The 21,262-nt window shown below is 43.4% G+C and overlaps 2 protein-coding genes across 10 annotated transcripts in view; one reads left to right on the top strand and one right to left on the bottom strand.

The window, feature by feature from the left end:
- Positions 1–10,506, bottom strand: part of kcnh8 (potassium voltage-gated channel, subfamily H (eag-related), member 8) — a 29,437-nt gene extending 18,931 nt beyond the window's left edge. For all 9 annotated transcript variants that reach the window (XM_068648889.1, XM_068648895.1, XM_068648896.1 and 6 more), the window contains exons 1-6: positions 10,170–10,506; positions 4,436–4,669; positions 3,271–3,402; positions 1,989–2,116; positions 1,683–1,920; positions 1,460–1,617 (exon numbers count right to left, since the gene is read on the bottom strand). In XM_068648889.1, coding sequence (XP_068504990.1) covers positions 1,460–1,617; positions 1,683–1,920; positions 1,989–2,116; positions 3,271–3,402; positions 4,436–4,669; positions 10,170–10,245 — 966 coding nt within the window. In that variant the 5' untranslated portion in view covers positions 10,246–10,506. The remainder of the gene's footprint in view (positions 1–1,459; positions 1,618–1,682; positions 1,921–1,988; positions 2,117–3,270; positions 3,403–4,435; positions 4,670–10,169) is intronic.
- Positions 10,507–10,734: 228 nt separating this feature from the next.
- Positions 10,735–20,014, top strand: satb1a (SATB homeobox 1a). Its single transcript, XM_049750991.2, has 11 exons — positions 10,735–12,810; positions 13,155–13,387; positions 13,475–13,651; positions 14,183–14,309; positions 14,399–14,522; positions 15,104–15,212; positions 15,319–15,842; positions 16,801–16,998; positions 17,609–17,746; positions 18,421–18,621; positions 18,732–20,014. Exons 2-11 carry the CDS (start codon positions 13,168–13,170, stop codon positions 19,563–19,565), a joined length of 2,652 nt encoding a protein of 883 aa, XP_049606948.1. The 5' UTR covers positions 10,735–12,810; positions 13,155–13,167; the 3' UTR covers positions 19,566–20,014.
- Positions 20,015–21,262: the final 1,248 nt, after the last annotated feature.

The following is a 21,262-nucleotide window of genomic DNA, read 5'->3' as shown; positions in this document are numbered from 1 at the left end:
TTTCAACACATACACTCTTGCTGTGAGAAATAGAGGAGAGCTGCAGGATGGAGGGGTAATGAAGCCTCCTACCAGGCCTTAGGGAGCAGCTTCATCTTCTCGCCACCATCTATCATCACCCTGCATCCCACCTATGGTGAGACGACGGAGGATCTCTCTCCTTCCGCCGGTAAGCCACATAAGCGTCCGTACGTTGTGGATTTCTCCATCGGCTATTCCTGCCTTCATCTCACGCCTCTTAATTTCACTCTCGCTCCCGTTCCTCGGTGTTCTCTGCGCAGGGGTGTCATTTTGACAACAACGCTTATTTATTTTCTTCCTCCCAGCAGCAATGTGCCCCCCCCCGATGAGCTATAACATGAGCAGTCTTGTTTGTTTTCAATTATTTTACATACGCAGCAGAATATGCAGGTATGCTCTTAATTGAACAGGTTGAATCAGCAATTGCTGATGGATTCTGGATACAAAATCAACAACTTTATTGAGGACATTTCAGCAATTACAGTCCATTTCTTGCCCACCCCTGCAGCGCTGGGCCTCGGGGTGCAAGGGCCTTGAACCTAATTGGGATCTACTGGGACTATGTGGTATTTCCATTAATAGACTCTGGAACCAAATAGAAGACCTTTGCCTTGGGGCAGCGTGTCAGTCTGCACACTCCTTTCCTCCATTGTTAGGCATTTAAAAAAAAAAAAAAATTGGGTTGAATAATATACAGTAAAAGAGATGTGTACTGTACAGTATATTTATATACACTGTATTATACTGCCCCCTTGTGGCCAAGGTATACATACCAGGAGCAACACAATGTGTTGAGTTGAAACAGAAAAAGGTTTTTTTTCAACTCTATTTAATAATGTCATTACTGTACGTTTTAATGAAGTGTAAATTTTGAAAATTAATTTCTAGTTTTTTTTGGGGGGGTGGCACTGGATTAATCGTATCTCGCTGTTCTCTGTCTTGTAGACTTGTATCTATTAAAGCGTGAGCTGATTTTACATCTTCGTGTTAATGAGGCGACTTTATGGTGGACCTTACGACACAGAGGATCCTGTTAGTGAAAGTAAACATCATCGTAAAGCAAAGCATCAGTCGGCGAGGGTCAAGTTGTACAGCTCCACCTAATTGCTCCACCGCTGCGCTTCCCCTCGCACCGTGCTCTCTTTAAGGGTGTCTTGGGTTTGAGTCAAGTCGTGCAGAAAAAGTTTTAATGATGCAATAAAATACAATTGAAAGGCTCGGTATGCACGATCAATGAATAGAATCAAAGAGGCAGTCGAGCAGGAATGGGAACGATCCATGTGAAACTGCTTTGGAGGAATGTCAGCTGTGCTTCACAAGATGTCCATCATCAGGTTTGGATCAAATCTATTGTTGCTTATTTTAGAATTATATTGATTTTGTTCTGTTATTGTCAACAATAGGGGTTGAGCAAAAAAAAAATTAAAAAAATACTCACCACACTGACTTTGAAGGCATAGAGCAGGTCAAAGGGCAAGGCGGCCACCAGGTCGATGATGAACCAGGTGGTCAGGTAGTGAAAGCAAATCTGCCGAGCGTCAAAGATCACTTGGCCTGACTTGCTGACGTAGGTGGTGCGGAAATTGAAAACGATATCTGGGGGGGGAAATATTGACGTCAAAAAAGCACGCTATTAAATACACCGGCAGTGAGCAACCCACCCAGGATAAAGAGAATCTCCACGGCGATGTCGCTGACGGTCGTGCTGCGGGTGAGGTCGTCGTCGTCGCCGATGAAACACACGTTGTACGGCACGGTCACGGCCACGTAGAAAGTGGCGAGCAGGATCAGCCAGTCCCAGCCGGCCTTGCACGTGCTGTAATGCAGCAGGATGAATTTGGACTTTTTGGCGTCTGCTACCTTGTACTCTGGCAGGGCGGGAGGCTCGCCAAACACATTCTGCGTAGAACCCATGCAGGAATCAAATCAATTTGATGATACCACCACATGTTTGTGTGATGATATACCTTATTGAGCTTAATTTTGCTCTTCTTTCTGCTATGGAGGTGCCCGGAGACGTGGTAGAGCACCGTGCTGCTCCGCATCCGAGCAGAACCGAACGGAGAGCTTGTTCTGATTCTGTCTCGCCGTCGATCTGCAAACACACATTGAAGTGTCCAAAAAAAAAAAAAAGAACTCATTGGCTTCATAAGATAGCAATGAAAATGAGCGCTAACTCAACTCAGTGTGAAGGATGTTAGGACAAAAATTGCATCCTTGTGACAGGCACTGAAATAGATGAAAGTGGGACATGATATCAGAAAAAATAAAAATGCTGGATTGTTTTGGCGACTGAAGCGCTTTGGTGTGATGGATAGTCCTGGAGAGATGTGTTGAGAGTGGAACTTGGATAATGGAGCCAGCGTTATTGGCGGCCGGCGTGCTCTCAACCTACTGCAAAAGGACTAAGTCCAGATTGGCTCCAGGGCAGATGAAGGCAATAACAAAGCCCGAGTGAAGAACCGAAGCGCTAACCGCGTTTGAGTGTCCTTTGGAAAAGCGCCTGCCGTGGTTCCAGTGAGTGCCGGCAGACCCCCAGATGAGAAGAACAGACAGGGGCCCATCCATAAACCGGCATGGCCTTGGGGGACGGGACACGGCAGGAGCGCGGAGACGGAGAAATGCTTTATTTTTAGACCTAATGAATCTCCCTTTGCTGGTAGAAGCATTCATGTAAGGGGGGAAGGGAGGTCCATAGGTGTTGTGGGAACACATAAAAGCTGGAAGCATATGGATATGTGATGGAAGCGAGCGTGGATGAACCATGGAGGGAAAGTCAAAATGAAGGAAGTTCAAGTTCGTGTCTTCCAACCCGTATTAATTACAATGTGGGCCTGTTTGTAGCGACATGCTATTGTAGCTCCTTTCAATTTAGGTTGAAAAGCTTTTTTATTATGTAAGCAAAAAAGAAATTTGCTTTGAGTTGATGCTTCCCGCTTTTCCTTATTTACAGTAATGCAGGCGAGGAACAAACACACACGTAAACACACACGTGATGACCGAAGTTCAGCTCAATGTCATTCGTGTCATCCTTTTGAGGTGAAAAGTAACTTTGGCCAAAAATGTATTTTCTTCTAAATGGATCAAGGTCAATAGAGGGAAAGGCAAAAATGATTATATTACTGTTTTTCCTTTCCCCAGAAAATAATACAGTGCACTTCCTGTAGGTTAGAGTGTTATTATATTACCTCTTCTGGTGTCTGCACATCTTGCATGATAAAAAAAAAACACCTCGGTGCATTCACTGACCTTCTTTCTTGTCCTCTTGAATGCTTTTGGCTTTAATATCAGTGATGTCCTTGAACGAAGCCAGAAAGAGCACCACGTCCCCCTTTTCGTTCTTAATCGGTACAATGTCCAACAGGCACCAGAAGAGCACCGCTGAAAAAAAAAAAAAAAAGAAAAAGTCTTATTAACATGACGAGTCCCAGACTTATTACTAAATTTCCAGTTGCCCCCCCCCCCCCCCCCCCTTGAGAAAAGTGCATTTCTCGATAAATAAATTGCTTTTAGAGGAAAAGCCAGGTCAGCATTTGTGAGATCTGTGCTCAATGTTAAATCATCACAGCTCATTTACAGGACTTTGAAACTTCTCGTGCTAGTTCTGTGTGATCCACACAAGGCAGCAAACTTTTTTTTTTGTCTTCTCAAGGCATAGGAATGAAATGCAAATGAAGAGAATCTCCCATGGAGTTTCCTCCCATCACGCTTGCTCACACTTGCTCGCCTGCTGATAACTCAGCCAGTGCGCGTGAGTCTGAATGCAATTGTGCACTTAGGTAAAAATTTTTTTTTGCGGACAGTTGGCTCAGGAGTCAAACCGGTGTCACACCTTTTTCGTCAGATATTTTGAGGATAGCCAACAATCTTGGAATCTTCGGGTAGGCGAGTTGTAGCGGTGGGAACAGCGGGGTGTCGTCTGCATAACAATTAGCGGATGTTTTGCTTTCAAGCTGAGACGACAAAAGCAGTAAAAAAAAAAAAAAAAGGGGAACCGTGTCGTATAGTGACAAATTAAACAGCGGATGCTCAATTTGGAATTGATTTTTTTTTAAACATGACAAAGTTGGATATAAGAAATATTTAATATATTAGAATGTAACTGTAAAAGCAAAACAAAGCAGAAGCACATCTGTGACGGCATTAGTAGAACTGTGACTGCACATAATTTGCAACACCATCTGCTAAATGTGCCTTTTAAGGTCATGTGACACTGTGACGGATTGTTGATTCAATTGCCGACTACATTTTTTTTTTTTTTATTAGACCCAGTGTGGAGCACAACCACGTGACAAGTAGATACGAACTCATCCAAAGTCAGTTGGATTAGCTCATTTTCTTTAGCCGCAATTAGCAAAGTTAGCATTTAGTGCAAGCTAAAAACAAAAGTGGAATATGAAACCTCACAGCTTACCTGTCTTACTATAAAACATGATCTCATCCTTAAACTCCTTGCGTCCCTCCAGAGCATCGTCGATGCTGTTGATGATACTTTCGCTGGTCTCGGGGCCGTAGAGGAATTTACAGGCGCAACTCTTTTGCATGACCTCGGTCCTGGAGAAGCTTGTGAGCTCACAGAAGCCATCCGAGCAGTAGACGATGGGGAAGCCTTTGGACACCTGAGCGTTGGCCAGAATGAAATTACTGTCTGAGGAAGGAAATACAGAGTGTGTTAAATATTCTCATTTGTGGGGGGAAAAAAAAAAAAACTCCAATCAAAGATTCAATGCAATGAAACAAGACAAGTGTTCACACCTGCTGATAGTATTCATCGCACGAGTCATCCTGCAAAATGACTTGTTCTCATAATTTCATTACAAAACTCTATTTTCTGCATGAGTAATTTCATTTTTCTGCCCCCCCCAAAACAACACTGCTATTTAATCGTTTTATGTTGCACGTCAGGCTTTGTTGAAGGAAAGCACCTACACTCAGATTAGATGAGGGTATATTGCAAGTGGAGAACAAAAGGCCTCGTACGTGGCGATGGCGGCGTCCCTCATGAGGTTGTTTTCCATCAAATACTCGACACGCTTGTGGGCACTCTATCAAAATATGAATTGATGTCACGATTAGGCGAGCGGGCCTTTCATATGTTGCAATAAAGGTTAAGATGGCGGCCTTGTTTACAAATGAGAAATATTGCCATAAACTCACCGGACACACAATTAGGTACACCTCATGGCGAATACTAGAAAATATATGGAAACAGCCGCCATCTTTATAAATGAATGAAATCCCGAGCCCACAGCGCCAATGTGTTGTCAGCAACAATACGCGGGCAGGCCAGACAGATGGTCAAAGGCGCTCGCTGCATTGGGAGCAGCTGTCAGTCGTGAGGCCCCTCAGGCCCGTCCGTCAGCGGTAAGCAAAGTCCAAAAGGACCGCCGGACTCGGAAGGCCCCGATGGAACTCCTCCTCCCAGCTACATCCCTTTTTGTATCTCTCCGCCTAATTACTCTTCATTTTCTCTCTAGCGTTGGAATTCCTTCATTTATTTCCTTCCTTCCACCTGAGAGCATTTGCTTTGACCACTTCCTCTCACTTAGAAAAGACCTGAATCATCTCTTTACCAGACTTTGTTTTTGCTCCCCTCCCCTTTCCCAGCCTCTTCATCATCTCCAATTTTCCACACACTCTCCCTCCCTCCTTCTCTGCCCCTCCACTCTGAATTTCTTTAACCTAATTGTTCCTATGTGGAAGCCCATATATCATTTCCTATCAGGCTCACAATAGTGCCTGACAGCTGTTGAGGGAAGCCCCACAGGAGAGGCAAAGAAAGTCAAGATGGAAGCAGAAATGAGAAAGGAAGGAGGAAAGAACAAGGGAGGCTTTTTGAGCGATACTTTCAATTATCAGCTCAGATGATGCAATATATAAATAAAGTCAAACAGCCCAAAAGGATCCACCGTTATATTTACGAGTTGTTGCCGGGCAACTTCTCCAAACTAATGGAGGTGTCGCTACAGGAAGGTTCTACATTTATCTTGTCTTCACGATTATGCACATTAGGCCACTCCTACTTCAGCATATAAAGTAACTCAATCTATTTAAAGCAGAGGAATAGTTGGAAAGAAGTCATATAAGAGCAAAAGATGGACAAGGAGAGCACTCAAGGCCAGAGGAGTAAAGGAGGGACAGACGGACGAGGGCGAAGGAAGCTTTGACGTGAAGGGGGAGCAAAGGTTGAGAGAGATGAAGCTTTGAGAGGAGCAATAATGAAAGACGGGGATGCAGCGTGGAGGCTTTGGGAACAGCCGAGTGACGGATGAGAACTTCTTCTCGCTCTTCTGCGAGAATTCATGACGGCCGCTCAGAAAGTAATACGGAGCAGTCACATATTGCAGCCAGGAAAAAAAAAAAATGTCATCCCAGAGCTGCCAAAGTTACCGGCGAGGAATAAGTTGACAAGCGAGGTTGGCACTAGACGGCTTTAGTGGTCGCTACCCTATTCATTATTAAACCTACAGGAGCACATGGCGTCAAAGCACTACTTAAAGCTCCTCAGCACAATCGAATGAAATGATAACAAAAATCATTGGCAGAATTTCTGTCTTTCTCAGGCCGCTCAAGTCGTTTTCTGTCAGCAATTAATTGAGGCTAAAAATGTGCGAGTCGCCCCAGAATTCCGCCGGTGATACCCGCGTTTGCCGATGGTTACGGACAGATCATTAGACATGGTGATTCAGGGTGGAATCTTGCTAATTAGGCACTTTAACAAGACGCCGTGCCCGCGGCGACTCTCATTCCGAAGTTTATCCATCTTAAATGGACACTAATAATCCTGTTTGCTGACCTTACAGTGAGGACACTACGATAGTTTGGTATATCATTAGCGATTATTATTATTGGAAATCCACCTGACCATATGGCAATCCCAGAAAAAGAAATTTATAATTATACCTCTTCCACCCATAAATATTTAAATATAGACGATGCTTAATAATGAATTTCAATCTCCCAATCTCCAATATCACTTTACCACTTGATAAGATAAATGTTTGATGACGGTAACAAATTCAAGAATGAGGTCAGGATAGCCTTACATAGTGCTCTGCGGTAATGAGTCCCAAGCTCAAGCGGACCTCCATTCCATCCGCCATTCCAGGCTAAGTGGGATTGGGAGAAAATGGGAGCGGACGGCCCAATTCGGCCCAATTGCAGCACTACAGTCGACCATGATTGATTACGCCCTCGCTGGCTCATAACTACACTCATTACTTCCGACTTTGGATCTACCTTCTGACAATTGGGCTTCATCCAATTGTAGAACAAAAAAAAGGAGGGAGGGGGTACACCATAGTGACATCACAGACCATGGACAACCTTGTGAAAATCCTGATAAGGTCCACTAGTTCATTAAAAAAAACTGATTAAATTTTACTCCGAGTAATGAGCTCACTTTTTTTTTTTGAGTACAGGTCATAAGGTCGGGACAGTAACACCTCAATCTCATCCAAAAGGATCTAAGGGAGATCGTTTCCTTTATCGTCCGAAATACCCTGATGAGTTTTTACGCGTTGATCTGAGGGATGGAAGGAGTGGTCATTAGAAAGTGGGATGGGATCTTATTAACAACTTCATTAGAGTTGCCGCATTGAAGAAAAGTTCATCATGGGAGAGTTCAACTTGTTCTTCTGTGGCCTTCTGTTCAAAGACAGAGACAAATGAGCTTTCCAGCTCGTTCACAGCCACTTCCTATGACGCACGAAAGCAAAGTGCTGATCTCGCTTTCCTATTCGGTCCTCGGCGACTTCATCTCTCTGTTGTTGGCGCATAAACGCAGCAGTGTAAACGTGCAACACGCTGCTCTCTGAAGCCTTTTTGCCAGTAATTATCAAGAAAAGTAGTCGCAAAAGAGGAAGCCAGACTCCGAGTGATCAAATAAAGATCTCAACAAGCGGTCCGGTGTGGCGTACGCACACACCAGGCACACTCCAGGAGACTTTATTCAAGCCTCGATTACAACAAAGTGTCAGCTGGATTTGGCCGGAGGGGGGTCTAATATGGACTCCGTCTCCCCACTGAATGACATTATTGCTTCGCAGCAGGTCGTCTCCGCCGACGCTGACAATTGGATTTTTGCGGAAAAGCAATAATTCCAACGGCCTGACATTTACTTACATTTGCATCCTAACGGCTTCCGTTTAGGATTATTTCACACTGGCAATGTGCATTTTAGCGCTATCTCCGATAATTAGTGGCGTGTAATCGTATATGGATTTGTGACAGCCGTGGCGTGCCATAAGGTTATTAGCAGTAAAAGGTTTGCTTCTCACCGTCTTTCATGGAGAGGATTTTTAGGGGCAAGAGTCCAATCACTACGCTATCAGAAATAATGCTACGCCTGGTGTTGATTTCTGTCCCCTCAGGTATCCAAGAGCAATACATACAGCTAATTAATGGACTCAAAGGTAATTTTTGCCAGGACACTATAGTGTCAAAGGTGGAAAAGCAATTCCTTTGAGGGAAAAACATATTTGATTAAATATTATTAATGAGTATGACAATAAAAAAGTATACTTGATACTGTATCCAGTGGCGGAGCTAAAGGGGAGGCTGCAGGAGGAATTGCCCCCCCCCCCTAGAAATATCCAATTTTGGATTTTTTTATTCTTTTTCTGGCATTTTTTTTGTGGAATTTGGGGGTTTAAAAAAAATCTTAGCTCTGCTACTGACTATTTCTTGATGATGATGAATACATGAAGTGGCGGACTAATGTTCTTTTGATTTGTGATCAACTCAGCTGTGATCCTCTTCACAAAAACATCCTGCAAGGAATCTAAAATAGTGGTAATTAAAGTGTCTCGCCCATTCACACAGATTTCAGCATCAACCTTCATCAGCGTTATTTCAGTGAGAGTGATCAGTGTCGCTTCACAGCTCTCAATATAATTGTAATGACAGTTTGTGGTAAAAATATTGTCTCCACTGGTTCCATTACACCAAACACATTTTATATTCAAGCGACTAAATCTCAGAAAGTACCCATTAGTATGACATACATGTAAAAATTAAAGACTAGCATCCACGTATCATGTTGTTTCTGGCCTGCTTGGGCTTCAGGTAAGGTCAGATTGCCCAATGTTAATTCCTTTCCTTCCCGTTCAAGGACAAAACTTGACAGACTAATGTGCTCTAGGTACCAAGAACAATTCCCCAGTGTGAGAAAAGTAATGGCTCCACATGTACAGTAGAGTCATTGCGGAGTGTGGGAGGAAGAAATAATGGTGGGAATACACAGAGGTATAGCTGGGGTCAAGTGGGACAACTTGGAATTTGAAATACTGCTGTGACATGTTTTTATGTCATACAAGTGCATTTAGGATATTTCTGAATATTTGTTCTATCATATTTAGCAATTGTCATCTTACATAAAGAACAGCAGGAGTCGCATTCATTTGTTGTGTGCTTTGTGTTGCTGTCCGCGGTGCTGATCTCTAACAACGTTTATGTCCTCTATCAAGCTTTGTGAATCTGATATTTCACTCTTGACTGCCATCATGTTTTCTCGTGAACAGATTCACGACACTCAAAGCCGGATGTAGCAAAGTACTTTTTGAGGGTCAAACTGCAGTCCTGTCAAGTATGAAGTTATTCAGTGATCATCCATCTATCCATCGTTTGTTTATTCAAGCCGGACGGAGGTGAAAGACAGACTGGTCGCCAGTCAATCACATGAGCCGGGGCACTCATAGTGACAGACAACCATTCGCACTCACATTCACACCATCATCGAGTGGGAAGTGCACCTAAGTGGACTGCGCTGGAGTCAGGCAAATGACTTTATTTCAGTACTAAAAACCTTTCATATTATTCTTTAAAAAGTAATACTTAAATATAGGCTACTGTATTTTTTAATTAAATATTTGCATCAAATATTGTAAAACTTGGCAGATATTAAAGGCAAAAAAAATTCTAAACAAATATCATTTGAGGATATATATGGCAATTAATTCAATAACACCAAAACGCTGGCAAACCCCCACAATAAGTCACCACTGAAGTCCTAACCACGTTAACATACTCCCAGCCAGAATGTTATTATATTACCCCAGCCAGGATAATCAAATAACATTCCAAAAGTCATGATATCAACTTGAACACATTCAGAATGCGTTTAAATGCAATTAAAAGGGAGAACTTACGAGTGCCATCAAAGCGCGTCGCTATAGTGTCCAAAAAGGTGTTCTGCGGCGCTAGTAATCCCTTCATCACAGGCATTTTCCCTGCTTAATGTCGAAGTCCCCATCAAAGTGAGTGAAGAGAAGTCGTTCTAACGTGTGAAGGTTGTGGAGTTGAATGCACAACACGGCTTTTCCGCTCCACTCAGCACATATGCGACGTTTGCATGCTGCGCGTACAAGGCGCGCACCAGTGCGACTGGAGTCTCAATTGCGTGCGTAAAGGAACAACCGAGGTGAGACTCACAGGTGCGGGGCGGGTAATAGCCGGGCGGGGACGACCGTGACAGGGCGAGGGCTGCCCTGTCAGCGCGGTGGCATTATTGTCACTGGCTTCAATGATCGTCTGTCGCCAGCGTGCAATGGTGGGGGACATGGATCACTCTCACTTTTCTCAGCTTGCGCACACATCCCAAGTGGCGAGCAAAAACGTGTCTGTAAAATTACTTTCTGCTTAAAATCAAACTAAGATATCTATCATACGGGGTACTTTGGTCACAATATAAAGGCTGACTGCAAAACATGGCTGAATTCGAATTAGTCTGTTAGGGGTCCCTAATAAAGTGTCCGATATTAGGACAGAAGGTCCAGAAGTTCAAGCAGATGCCAGTATATTGTAGTCTACAACTCATTCGCAATAGTGTTTTATTATTAAGCAATATTTTATATACAGAAATTCATGAACGGAGTTGACCCCATTGAAGCACTTCCTTTAGAGACAGATGGATGGCTTTTGAATATATTTGTGTTGATAGTGTGATTGTCAACATCACTCTCTTTTTAAGCAAACACACCAGTCCAGGCTGACACAAAAGCAAGTTTTGTGCGCCACTTGGTGGTTATAATAAACGCTCAAACGTTGGTGGCTATAATAAAAACTCAAACGTGATCAGAAGAAACAACACTGCCCTCTAGCGGACATAAACGAGAGGCGTCTTAAGGATGTAATACATGGAGAAGTATTCTGCGGAGGGGGCCCCCACACACTGTTATAAATAAATAAAACATTTTGAATAAATAAATAGATAGATAAATGAATACATGAATAAATGTATAAATGAATAAGTTAATGAATACATGAATAAATAAATGAATACATAAATAAATAAATGAATATATGAATACATGAATACATACATAAATAAATTTATACATACATATAAGTGAAAAGTCTACTGAGAGCCACAACGTATTTGTGCTTTGTTACTTTCCACCACTGTTATCAAATCATTTCTTACGGCTGAGTCACTGCGCACTTCAAGGCTGTGATTCATAAATCACCTTAAAATAAGTTCAAGCAGACTTCAGGCTCAAACACTTGCAGTATGAGATCCATGTAAAGCGGTATGAGTCAAGCGGCCGGGGGTGAGGTTCCGTAAGGCCAAAGAGAAAATCCAAAACGTGTCATTTAATGCAATTAAAACAGACAGCAGTGATGCTTCACCTGAGCTATAAATGACAGAATTTGTCATTTGAGGACTGCTACATTAAATGCGTTTGATGAATGATGAAATGAATGTCTCTTTGAGAAATTGTCTTACTTGTGACGTATAAGCAGAAGCTGACTGGATGGCACAAACTGTCAGAGAAGATAAAAATTGGGCAGTAAAGCAACGCGTAAAGTTTATGTGGTTTAACGAGACCAGATTGACACGATTCTATCGCTGCTTTTGATAAAAGCACCTCACCAAGTAGATCATGACTACATCACCGCATCGCATTATTAGCCGATGCAATGAAAGTCTAACCTAATTTAGAGCCATACACGACTGTGTGAATAGTTCGGTGTCTCCCGGGATGAGGTGTTCTGCGTTCGGTGCCATGCGCTGGTAACAGGCTCAGTGAGCGTGTAATGGCCTTAATTATCATTTAGCGTGCCAGCCTCATTGACAACATATCAAGACGGTAATAAAATAGCAAGACGATGGAGGGAAGAAGGGCTACATATAAACAGGGGTATTTTGTCAACCATGATTTTTTTTTTTTTTACTAAGAATATAGTACTATCATGAAATACAAGTAGACCATTAATACTGCCAATAATGTAATCAACAACTGCTACTGCGGGTAAAATGAAGCAATAAAAAAAATGGCTGCTTTATCAACAACATTACCATGTCAGCAAGTTAATGACAGTCAACCTTTGTTTCTCATCCACTTTGTTACCATGGAGAGCTCCAATACCCTAAAGCCAATAATATGGACGAGCGTGCACAGCATGCTGTAGGATTTAATAAATAGATTTATGCGCAATTGTCACATTTAATACATTTATGGGGCGCGCTAGTGAATTCATTATTACACCATATGTTAATGCAGCTGGTGTGTGCGTCTCTCACTCTCTCTCTCCCTCCCTCTCTCTCTCTTTCTCCCCCTCCCCCTTTTCCTGTCTCCCTCCCTCCTTACCGGCGAGCATGCACTGTGGTCTTTGGAGGAGAAACCAGCAAAACAACCGGCCGCGTACGCACGCCTATAAATAAGATAAGAGACTGCAGCCTGAACGTCTATCGCGTATTGTTCTCGGCACGGAAGCAGATTGTCATCGCCTGCAAATTCTCATCGCGCCACGAGTGGATGATCGGAGCAATGAGGAGGGTGTTTGGAGGTACGCGAAAACTACTTGGACGCTCGCTCAGTGCGTTTAAGAAACGCGATTCTAATAATATTAGCGGGTTCTTTTCTTGCGATTTAAACTGGTTGGCTCCGACTAAACTTTGAAGAATACCATATGGAACGTGGGGCTAAGAGCGTATTATTTTGAGCGTGCTGTAGAATTGCCGTCGCTTGCGCGAAAGCTGGTTTGTTGTGGAAAATTGCATTATTAATGGATATGAATCTAAGAGATGCATTTGAATGCTTAATGGCATGCATAGGGACCATCAATACAATGCGGCTCAGGCTCAATCAAAAGTCCTGGTCCATTCACTCCAAACGACTTTGTCTATGAAGCGTGACTCCACAGATGGACCCACTGTGTCATGGAGCCAAGAAACCAGAGGGCGCCGATCTCAATGCAGACCCAAGGCCCCCTTCTGCCAAGATGGCCCGTCTGGAGCAACATGGAGTTGGATGCACAGTGCAAGAGAGGAGCAAGCAAGCCAGTCCCGGGACTAAAAATCCTTATCTGGTCCAGAAAACTACGGCGGGGAAGCATCAGCATAAGAACTCTCATCAGCCAAGAGGTAAAATCAGTTTGGACTAGTCAGCATTTTCTCAAATAAAGGATGACTTTAATTCTAATTACGTTCTATTCTTTCCTGCCACGTCAGGAAGCTTGCTGCCTGTCTTCTGTGTGGTGGAGCACATGGAAAGTCCAGCGGAGGGCGAGAGGAAAGAAGACCATGCCGAATTTGTTCTGATCAAGAGAGACCTGCTCTTCAACCAGCTCATTGAAATGGCTCTGCTCACATTGGGTTATTCACACAGCTCTGCTGCTCAGGCCAAAGGTACAAATTTGGATCTTAGATCTTCCATGAATTACAAATCTGCATCCGAAGATAGCGTCTTTATTTAAACATTAGAAATTAGACTGCCCATCTTCATAATGTGAAAAAAAACCAAGGGGGATTATACTGGGCATACTAATTATGATTGCAATAAAAAAATATTTTTTGCAGTGGGGACTGTTGGTGACTTGCAAGCAAAAAGTAAGAAGCAGAAAGTAGGAGAAACCTTCAAGTATTTTCTAAATATATTCTAAATGTGCCATTCAATAATTAAATAGATGTGTTATTAATTAAATGTTTCATTTATTTAAAAAAATAAATAACCGACATATTTCAGAACATAATTGATTTAATCCCATAATTAATGACTGCAACATTTAATTAATTAATTAAATTTTTAATTAAACATGCCAGTGGATTTATTTATTTAATTTAAGGTACTTTTGGCCCTTCGTACAATTACAGACTCGAGATCGAAATATAAACAAATAAGAAGGTACTACTACAGAGTCGGCCATGTTTGTGTGTCAGGTTTAATCCAGGTGGGCAGGTGGAACCCACTGCCTCTTTCTAGTGTGACAGATGCTCCAGATGCCACAGTGGCTGAGATGCTCCAAGATGTCCACCATGTTATCACCCTTAAAATACAACTGCAATGGTACGTCAAACTCCCGGTCCTGTTTATGTACACGCCATCTTTTTGCTATTTGCTTATATCAACACACATAAATGATGTTCCTTGTCTAGCTGGCCCAGACTGGAAGACCTGCCAGCAGAACAGTGGACGCACTCTACAGTTCGGAACTCATTGAAGGAACTTCTCAAGGACATGAATCAGAGTTCCTTGGCCAAGGAGTGTCCTCTATCTCAGGTCTAACACACACACACACACAAACAGACTGTGTGGGCCAATAGTTAGACAGGAAGTCCAGATGTGAAGCCAGATAACGTACGAGGGAGTGAGATGACTATCTCTGATTTAGCCCAACCATTTTTTTTTTTAACATAACATTCCCCGACCGCAAACACAACTACGGATAGCCGTCATTATCAACTTAATCGTTTATTTCCTTTAGGGGTAGGACAAGTAAGATAAGAGAAATTGCTCACTATCTCCCATCTTCCTTATATTCTTTCCATCTCAGCTGATAAGATCTGAAATGAGCGAAGTCCTCCCTCCCTCTCTCTCTCTTTAACTCCCCCCCCCCCGCCTGATTGCAAGACACAGATTAAAATAAATATGAGAAGATGAAAGGTGTAATCAGATGTAAAGATTGCGCAGGATGGTCTTGCGGGAAAACGTGTGTGAGATAGAGCGAGAGAAAAAAACGAGAGATGTCTCACATGACCTCTGATTACATGCTGGGATGCAATATGTTCTTTTTTTTCCTCAATACAACAGACATCAGTTCATTAATATCCAATATGTCCATTGCCCTTTGACCTTTTCAGAGTATGATCTCGTCCATAGTCAATTGCACCTACTACGCCAACGTCTCGACGGCTAAATGTCAGGAGTTTGGACGATGGTATAAACACTTCAAGACCACCAAATGCAACAGTAAGTCACTCTGTAATAGTCGTGTACAACGCGGACGCCATTTTGGAGGAAACGGAAAAGTGGGGGGGTTGCAATCAATGATTAGTATCTATCCTTTCTTCACCAGAGATGGACAGTTTGCCAGACAAGTCGTCCCATATTGCCACCACTCAGCAGCCCATCAACAGCAGCCCGTCCGATCAGAGCTCCAGCCTCCTTTACCTCCATGGCGGAATGGCCAACATGGTGGCTGGGGCGGCCCCTCACACCATTTGCAACTCTGGTTTACTAAACCAGAGTCTCAGCAGACCCCAGCAGCAAGTCATGACTCAACTTCTCAACCAGCAATACGCCGTACGCCTCATGCTAGCAGGACAGGGGCTCTCGCCGGCCTCACAACAGTATCTCAACCACACGTCTGCAGGGAGGGCTCCCGCCAAGGTCTTCCCCAAGGCGCCCGATCCCCAGCAGCCCCAGTGCGGCCCGGACGGATCTCCTCCGGCCGGGCCGCCGCAGCAGCAGACGTCGGCCGGGTCGTGTCTGACGTCGGTCGATGTGCCCAATGACATCTACCACAACGTGCGAGAAGAAATGAAAAGAGCGGCAATTTCTCAAGCCGTCTTTGCTCGAGTGGCTTTCAACAGGACCCAGGTATGCGACTTTTGATGATGTCATTGTCTCACAATTGCTAATAATACGCAATGCTACTTTTTTTAGCTATCTTCTCCTTTTCACTGTCCTCTCAGAGTTGAACTGTAGCACTTGGCTAGCATTTTGGCGTGGCCTTTGCCGCAATGCCCCCCCCTCTCCTCTATTTGCATGTGCGAGCATGGTTGTGCCAGCTCTCTGCAGCAAAAATCTGGTGCCAACACTGAAGCAGCTGCTGGCTACCTAATCACAAGCCCTTGGAGAAATCCTTTCTCCTTCTCCACCTCTTCTTCCTTTTCACTCGCCAAAGTGTTTCTATTCATTTGACCTTTTAATTGTCAATCAGTCATTTTTTTTCATCTTTTTTTTTTTCCTCTACCCCTCTTCATTGCCAAATCTCACATCGCCTCTAATATTAAAACGCCACATTAGCTGAGGCCACTTTACATTCAGCGGCACTCCCAGAGAAATGGGGCTCAAAGGAGGCTTGTTAATATTATTATCATCATTATCATTTTCATCACAATAAGCAGAGCAAGCTATTATCCGTGCCCGTATTTCCCGAATGCCAGCTCCAGGGTTCCCAAGCGTCGTCCGTACAAGTTGGCATTATTCCAAGATGCCACGGAGAAGCGGAGGGATCGTTTGTCATCTTTAGACTCCACTCTGTTAGCGAGGCAGAGGTTGGAGGCTCAATCTGAGGATGATACGACTTGCAAGTCGGTTTCCTCCCAACTTATTTTCCAGGAACTAAATCCCTCGAATGTGCGCATGGGGTTTGACGGCTTACGCATATAGACCCGGAATAATGCGAGCCATGCATCTGGCTCACAACCATGCGGGGCTTTGAAATCCTAAGGCCGAGATGAATATGGAGAACTTTTCTTTTCACGCCAATGCAAAACTTGAAATGTGGCTTTTTTTTACACAACTGAACAAAACATGATTCATTATTGACCAGGGCCTACTCTCAGAGATTCTACGAAAGGAGGAGGACCCAAAAACTGCCTCGCAGTCCCTTCTGGTCAACCTGCGGGCCATGCACGGCTTCCTGCAGCTGCCCGAGGTAGAACGAGATCGCTTCTACCAGGAGGAGAGAGAGCGAATCCTGACTGGATTCACACCCGGCTGCAACAACACCCCCCCGAGATGCACTCAGGTCTCACAATTGAAAGAACTCAGAAATAGATTGCACAGTAATTATGCCAATACTTTGCACAAAAATTGCTCTACTCTGGGCTTATTATTTATATTTATGTGCCGCTGCAATGTGCATTACTATTCTGCAGGCTTGCTTTTTGAATGTTCTATGTATGTTAATATTTCAGTTAAGCGTAGAAATAACAGTAATAATTACTTTCATTTATGTCAGCCAAAAGTCTGATTCTTGCCTGCACTAAATCTCACCATGAATAGAATAAAATAAAAAAAATCTAACTTACACTCTGCTAACATCCACTTAAGACAAGACCTTGATCCAGATGATCATCACTTTCTAATGCTCACTTAGCCTGATTCAGTTGAGGCTGCCCACTCCCCGGCTCTCTCGCCATGGCAACCGCCAATTATATGTGGAATAAGTGCTTTTTCAAATCAGTGAACAACGCACATACAAATTGGCCTCGACTCAAACTTACTCAAGCTATTTTCTGTGACCAAAAATGAACTCAAAGAAGGTGCATACATTCACAAATAAATCGGTGAGCGGTCGAATTTGCAAATGCGTCAAAATGAGCGATTGCGCAACCTTTTTTTGTTTCTCCCTGCAGGCCCGACTGTCACCAGTCACAACTGACCGTTGCGTTCTCAACGTCAGCTCCACCATCTATGAAGAGATTCAGCACGAAATGAGACGAGCTAAGGTGTCTCAGGCTTTGTTCGCCAAGGTGGCCGCATCCAAGAGTCAGGTATTAATATTCTTTAAAAGACCAGGATGTGGCTGCAGTACTGTATAGAAAACGATCATTAGCGCGTCTGATTGCAGGTGTGTTGAAAATAATCACTTTAATAGGCGCACATTCTGCTTATTTACGTTCATATAAGCGCTCTACTGAAACACACGCACACACAAGCATGAATGTTTATTGTTCTCCTATTTTATGGCAGCCCCATAAGCTTGTTATTGCTTTTGTTTAGAGGATAATTTCCCGCCGCGGAATGAAAGGAATATTCTCTCCTTCCTTTTTCCCCTCTCCTCCAGCGTTATTGTCTTCTGTCATCAAGATGCATAGAGGTCATTCGCCAGGCATGGTGGCAAAAGCGGGGGGTCCGACACCCCTTAGGTTCTTTTTCTCTTCTCTTTTATGCTATTAATACTTCTATTGACCTCACCCTTTCTCTCTTCCTCCCTCTTTCTCTCCGTGTATTAACCGGCTATTTGGCAGGCGGATCTTCTCTGTCATATCTTCCCCTGTGCATCTGGATAGCATTGTATGCTAGTGTTGGGCAGCAGCCATGTTTTTTTGTATGTCACAACTGCGCTATAGAATTTGTGAATTTCTTTCAGCCTGCGCGTGCTTAGGAAAAGTCATTTTATGGAGCTGATTAACAGGAAACGATATATGTTGGGTGTGTTCCACAGGGTTGGTTGTGCGAGCTACTTCGTTGGAAGGAAGATCCCAGTCCGGAGAACCGAACCCTGTGGGATAACTTGAGCACCATTCGTCGTTTCTTGAGCCTGCCCCAGACTGAAAGAGATGCAATTTACGAACAGGAGAGCATCAACGCCCCTGCGCAGAATTGCACCGAGAGACGAGCTCTACTCGGCAACGAAAATGTATTGGTAAGGTGGCAAAAACACGTAGGCACTATTTTATAATTAGATGTAATCACAGCGTGGACTTCAAGCAAGGTTAACCCTAAAATCAAAACTATATTTTCTTCCTCCCCTAGTATCAACGCAATCCTCTTCTGTCTCAGCAACACCATCTGCAACCTCACCAACCCTTGCATCCACAAGCAGGACCTCATTTGTCTCCACGGCAACCGTGCACCGCATCACCCGCTGAGATGGAGAACGGGGGCAACTGGGGACTTTTGAGAGTCGGTGTGCAAGGCCACGGCCATAGCAATGACGAGGACTTTGTTGAGGGAGGAGGAGGAGGAGACAGTTTTGGTATGGACTGGAACTATCCAATGAAAGTGGATCATGCCGAAAGTCCATTAAGTGAAGGAGTTGAAGGTGGAGAAAGCATAAAGGAAGCGACGATCAAGGAAAAGCTTCAAGTAGCGTTCCCCAATTTGAAGGATGAAGATGGTGACGGGTTCGGGAGTTGCGCCGAAGCTGATCCTAGAGGTGAGGTCCAACATGTCCCCCATGAAGCCTTGGGCATTTTGCAGAGCTTCATCCAAGATGTGGGCCTCAACCCAGACGAGGAGGCGGTCCACACCTTGTCGGCTCAACTAGACCTGCCCAAACACATGATCCGTGGCTTCTTCAACAGCCATGACCTCATATCGGGTCGACGGCGGGAGCAGCATCAGTGCTGCAGTCAGATCCTCAAATACAGACAAGAGAGCCAGCAGGGCTGGACGGACAGGACCACCACACTCAAAAGAACTGAGGAGGAACATGAAGTCAAGGCTGAAACTGAAGAAATGAACGAGCAGAACAGACTAAATGACACCATGAACATGATTTCTTTGAACGGGTTGGATATTAGCACACAAACCATTCCCAAAATGAAGGAAGAAGATGAGACTTGCATTGAACTCAAACATATTTAAGCCATAAGAAGCTTCTCTTCACCTTTGGAGTCTATATGAGATCCGATTCAGTTTACAACACGAGCTGTTTTCCTCTTGTGGCGTAAGACATCCATGAAACTGTTGGTCATTTCATTCCCATTTTGAATATCAAAAAAAAAAAAAAAAACATTGACTGGGGGCTCAGATAGAAACTACTGTAGCTGTCATGTAGCGTTTCAAAAAAGTTCTGTGTCCGTCTGCTGTCATGTAATGCGTATTTCTACAACATTTGTTAAAACGATGCGTCATTTTTTTAGTCGGCTTTCCCCTGTTTCAAGTGAAAGTTTATTTCTTCTGTAAAACATTTAGTAATATCGTACTTTAGCGATGCCGATAGCTGGATCAGTGAGGTTTTTGCATTTGGAGCTGATCGTTACTGATGGACTCAATAAATAAACGGTTTGAACGAATCAATCATAATACACTGACTCATCCCAGCAACAATCATCTATATTATCTATCTGTGTCTCATTAGTCTCCTTTCTGTCTTGAAATATATTCCTCTGAGTTTGTCTCCTCCTAAAAGTCATGTTATTGCTAGCATATGGCAGTGAAAGAGTTACATTTCAAAATTGACGCCTCATTTGATTAGGGTAGAATTAAATCGTAGACGTTTCCATGGTGATCCTGTCATCGGGGCCGGCGAGCAGTCGTGAAAGCCTCATCATCAATAATAATAGCAATAATAACAATAATGGCACTTGTGAAATGCAGCGTCGGTAAAGGTGATGATGGCATTCATTAATCCACACACAAATGTGTTTCTTTTCATAACCCCCTTCCCAGCATTGGATTTATTGAGTGTTTGCTTAAAGCCTTGTGAAGAAAGTATTTGTTAAAGCTCATTATGCCTCACTGCATAAATCAAAACGTCATAATATTGTTGAATTGTTTCCCTGAGTAGCAAAGTACATTTGTATCTCTGGTCAGTATGGTGCATTTTAGTCTTTTTATTCATTTCGATATTTTAGTCCTATCGGGATGATGTCTATTTTCTAAATTATGCAAAAAGAAATAATAAATACTGACTTTAAAGTGGCTTTTGCTTACCTGCAGCCCCCCAGCGTCATCAACCTGGTCACGTGACTAGTCAGCTGGTCTACTGCACATCCTGACTTCCTCGCGACTGTTTACAAGGCTTCATCTCTTCCAAACAGCCCAAATCTGGCTCCTCTGTGAACACATCACAGTCAGGGACATGGTCGTGTACGGGCGAGCATTCGCCTGTTAATACTTGAGTGAGTATTTTTATGCGATGGAAAATATTTTGTCGCAACTTGACGGTGGCGAGTTAGCTAGCCGTGTGTGGCGGAAGTAACTACGGGCCGTGCTAATAGCTGAGCTAACATCACATAGCGGACTGTGTAGTTGCTTTTATGCTTCATTTCATTTCGTGACATATATTGAGTACATTTCTTATCATGTCCAAGTAAAATACGAATATTTATTTGCAGCGTAAATTGGTGCATGGTTCGGCGTTTGATTCTGCCTTCATGTTTGTCTGAATGTGCCTTCAATGTTCCCATCATCTAAGTTAAACATTTAATTCATAATAATCATATATGATGATGTTTTGTCTTGACCTTAAATGTGCCCATGCATATTTTTGATCGGCCTACCTTCGGATTCGTGTTGAGCCATAGAAATGGATTTATCCATGTGCATTGCAGAGACAT

The sequence above is a fragment of the Syngnathus scovelli genome, chromosome 19 (assembly GCF_024217435.2).
Source record: "Syngnathus scovelli strain Florida chromosome 19, RoL_Ssco_1.2, whole genome shotgun sequence".
NCBI classification, from domain to species: domain Eukaryota; kingdom Metazoa; phylum Chordata; class Actinopteri; order Syngnathiformes; family Syngnathidae; genus Syngnathus; species Syngnathus scovelli.
The sequence above is the reverse complement of the archived record's forward strand: the minus strand, read 5'-3'. Positions and strand labels throughout refer to the sequence as shown.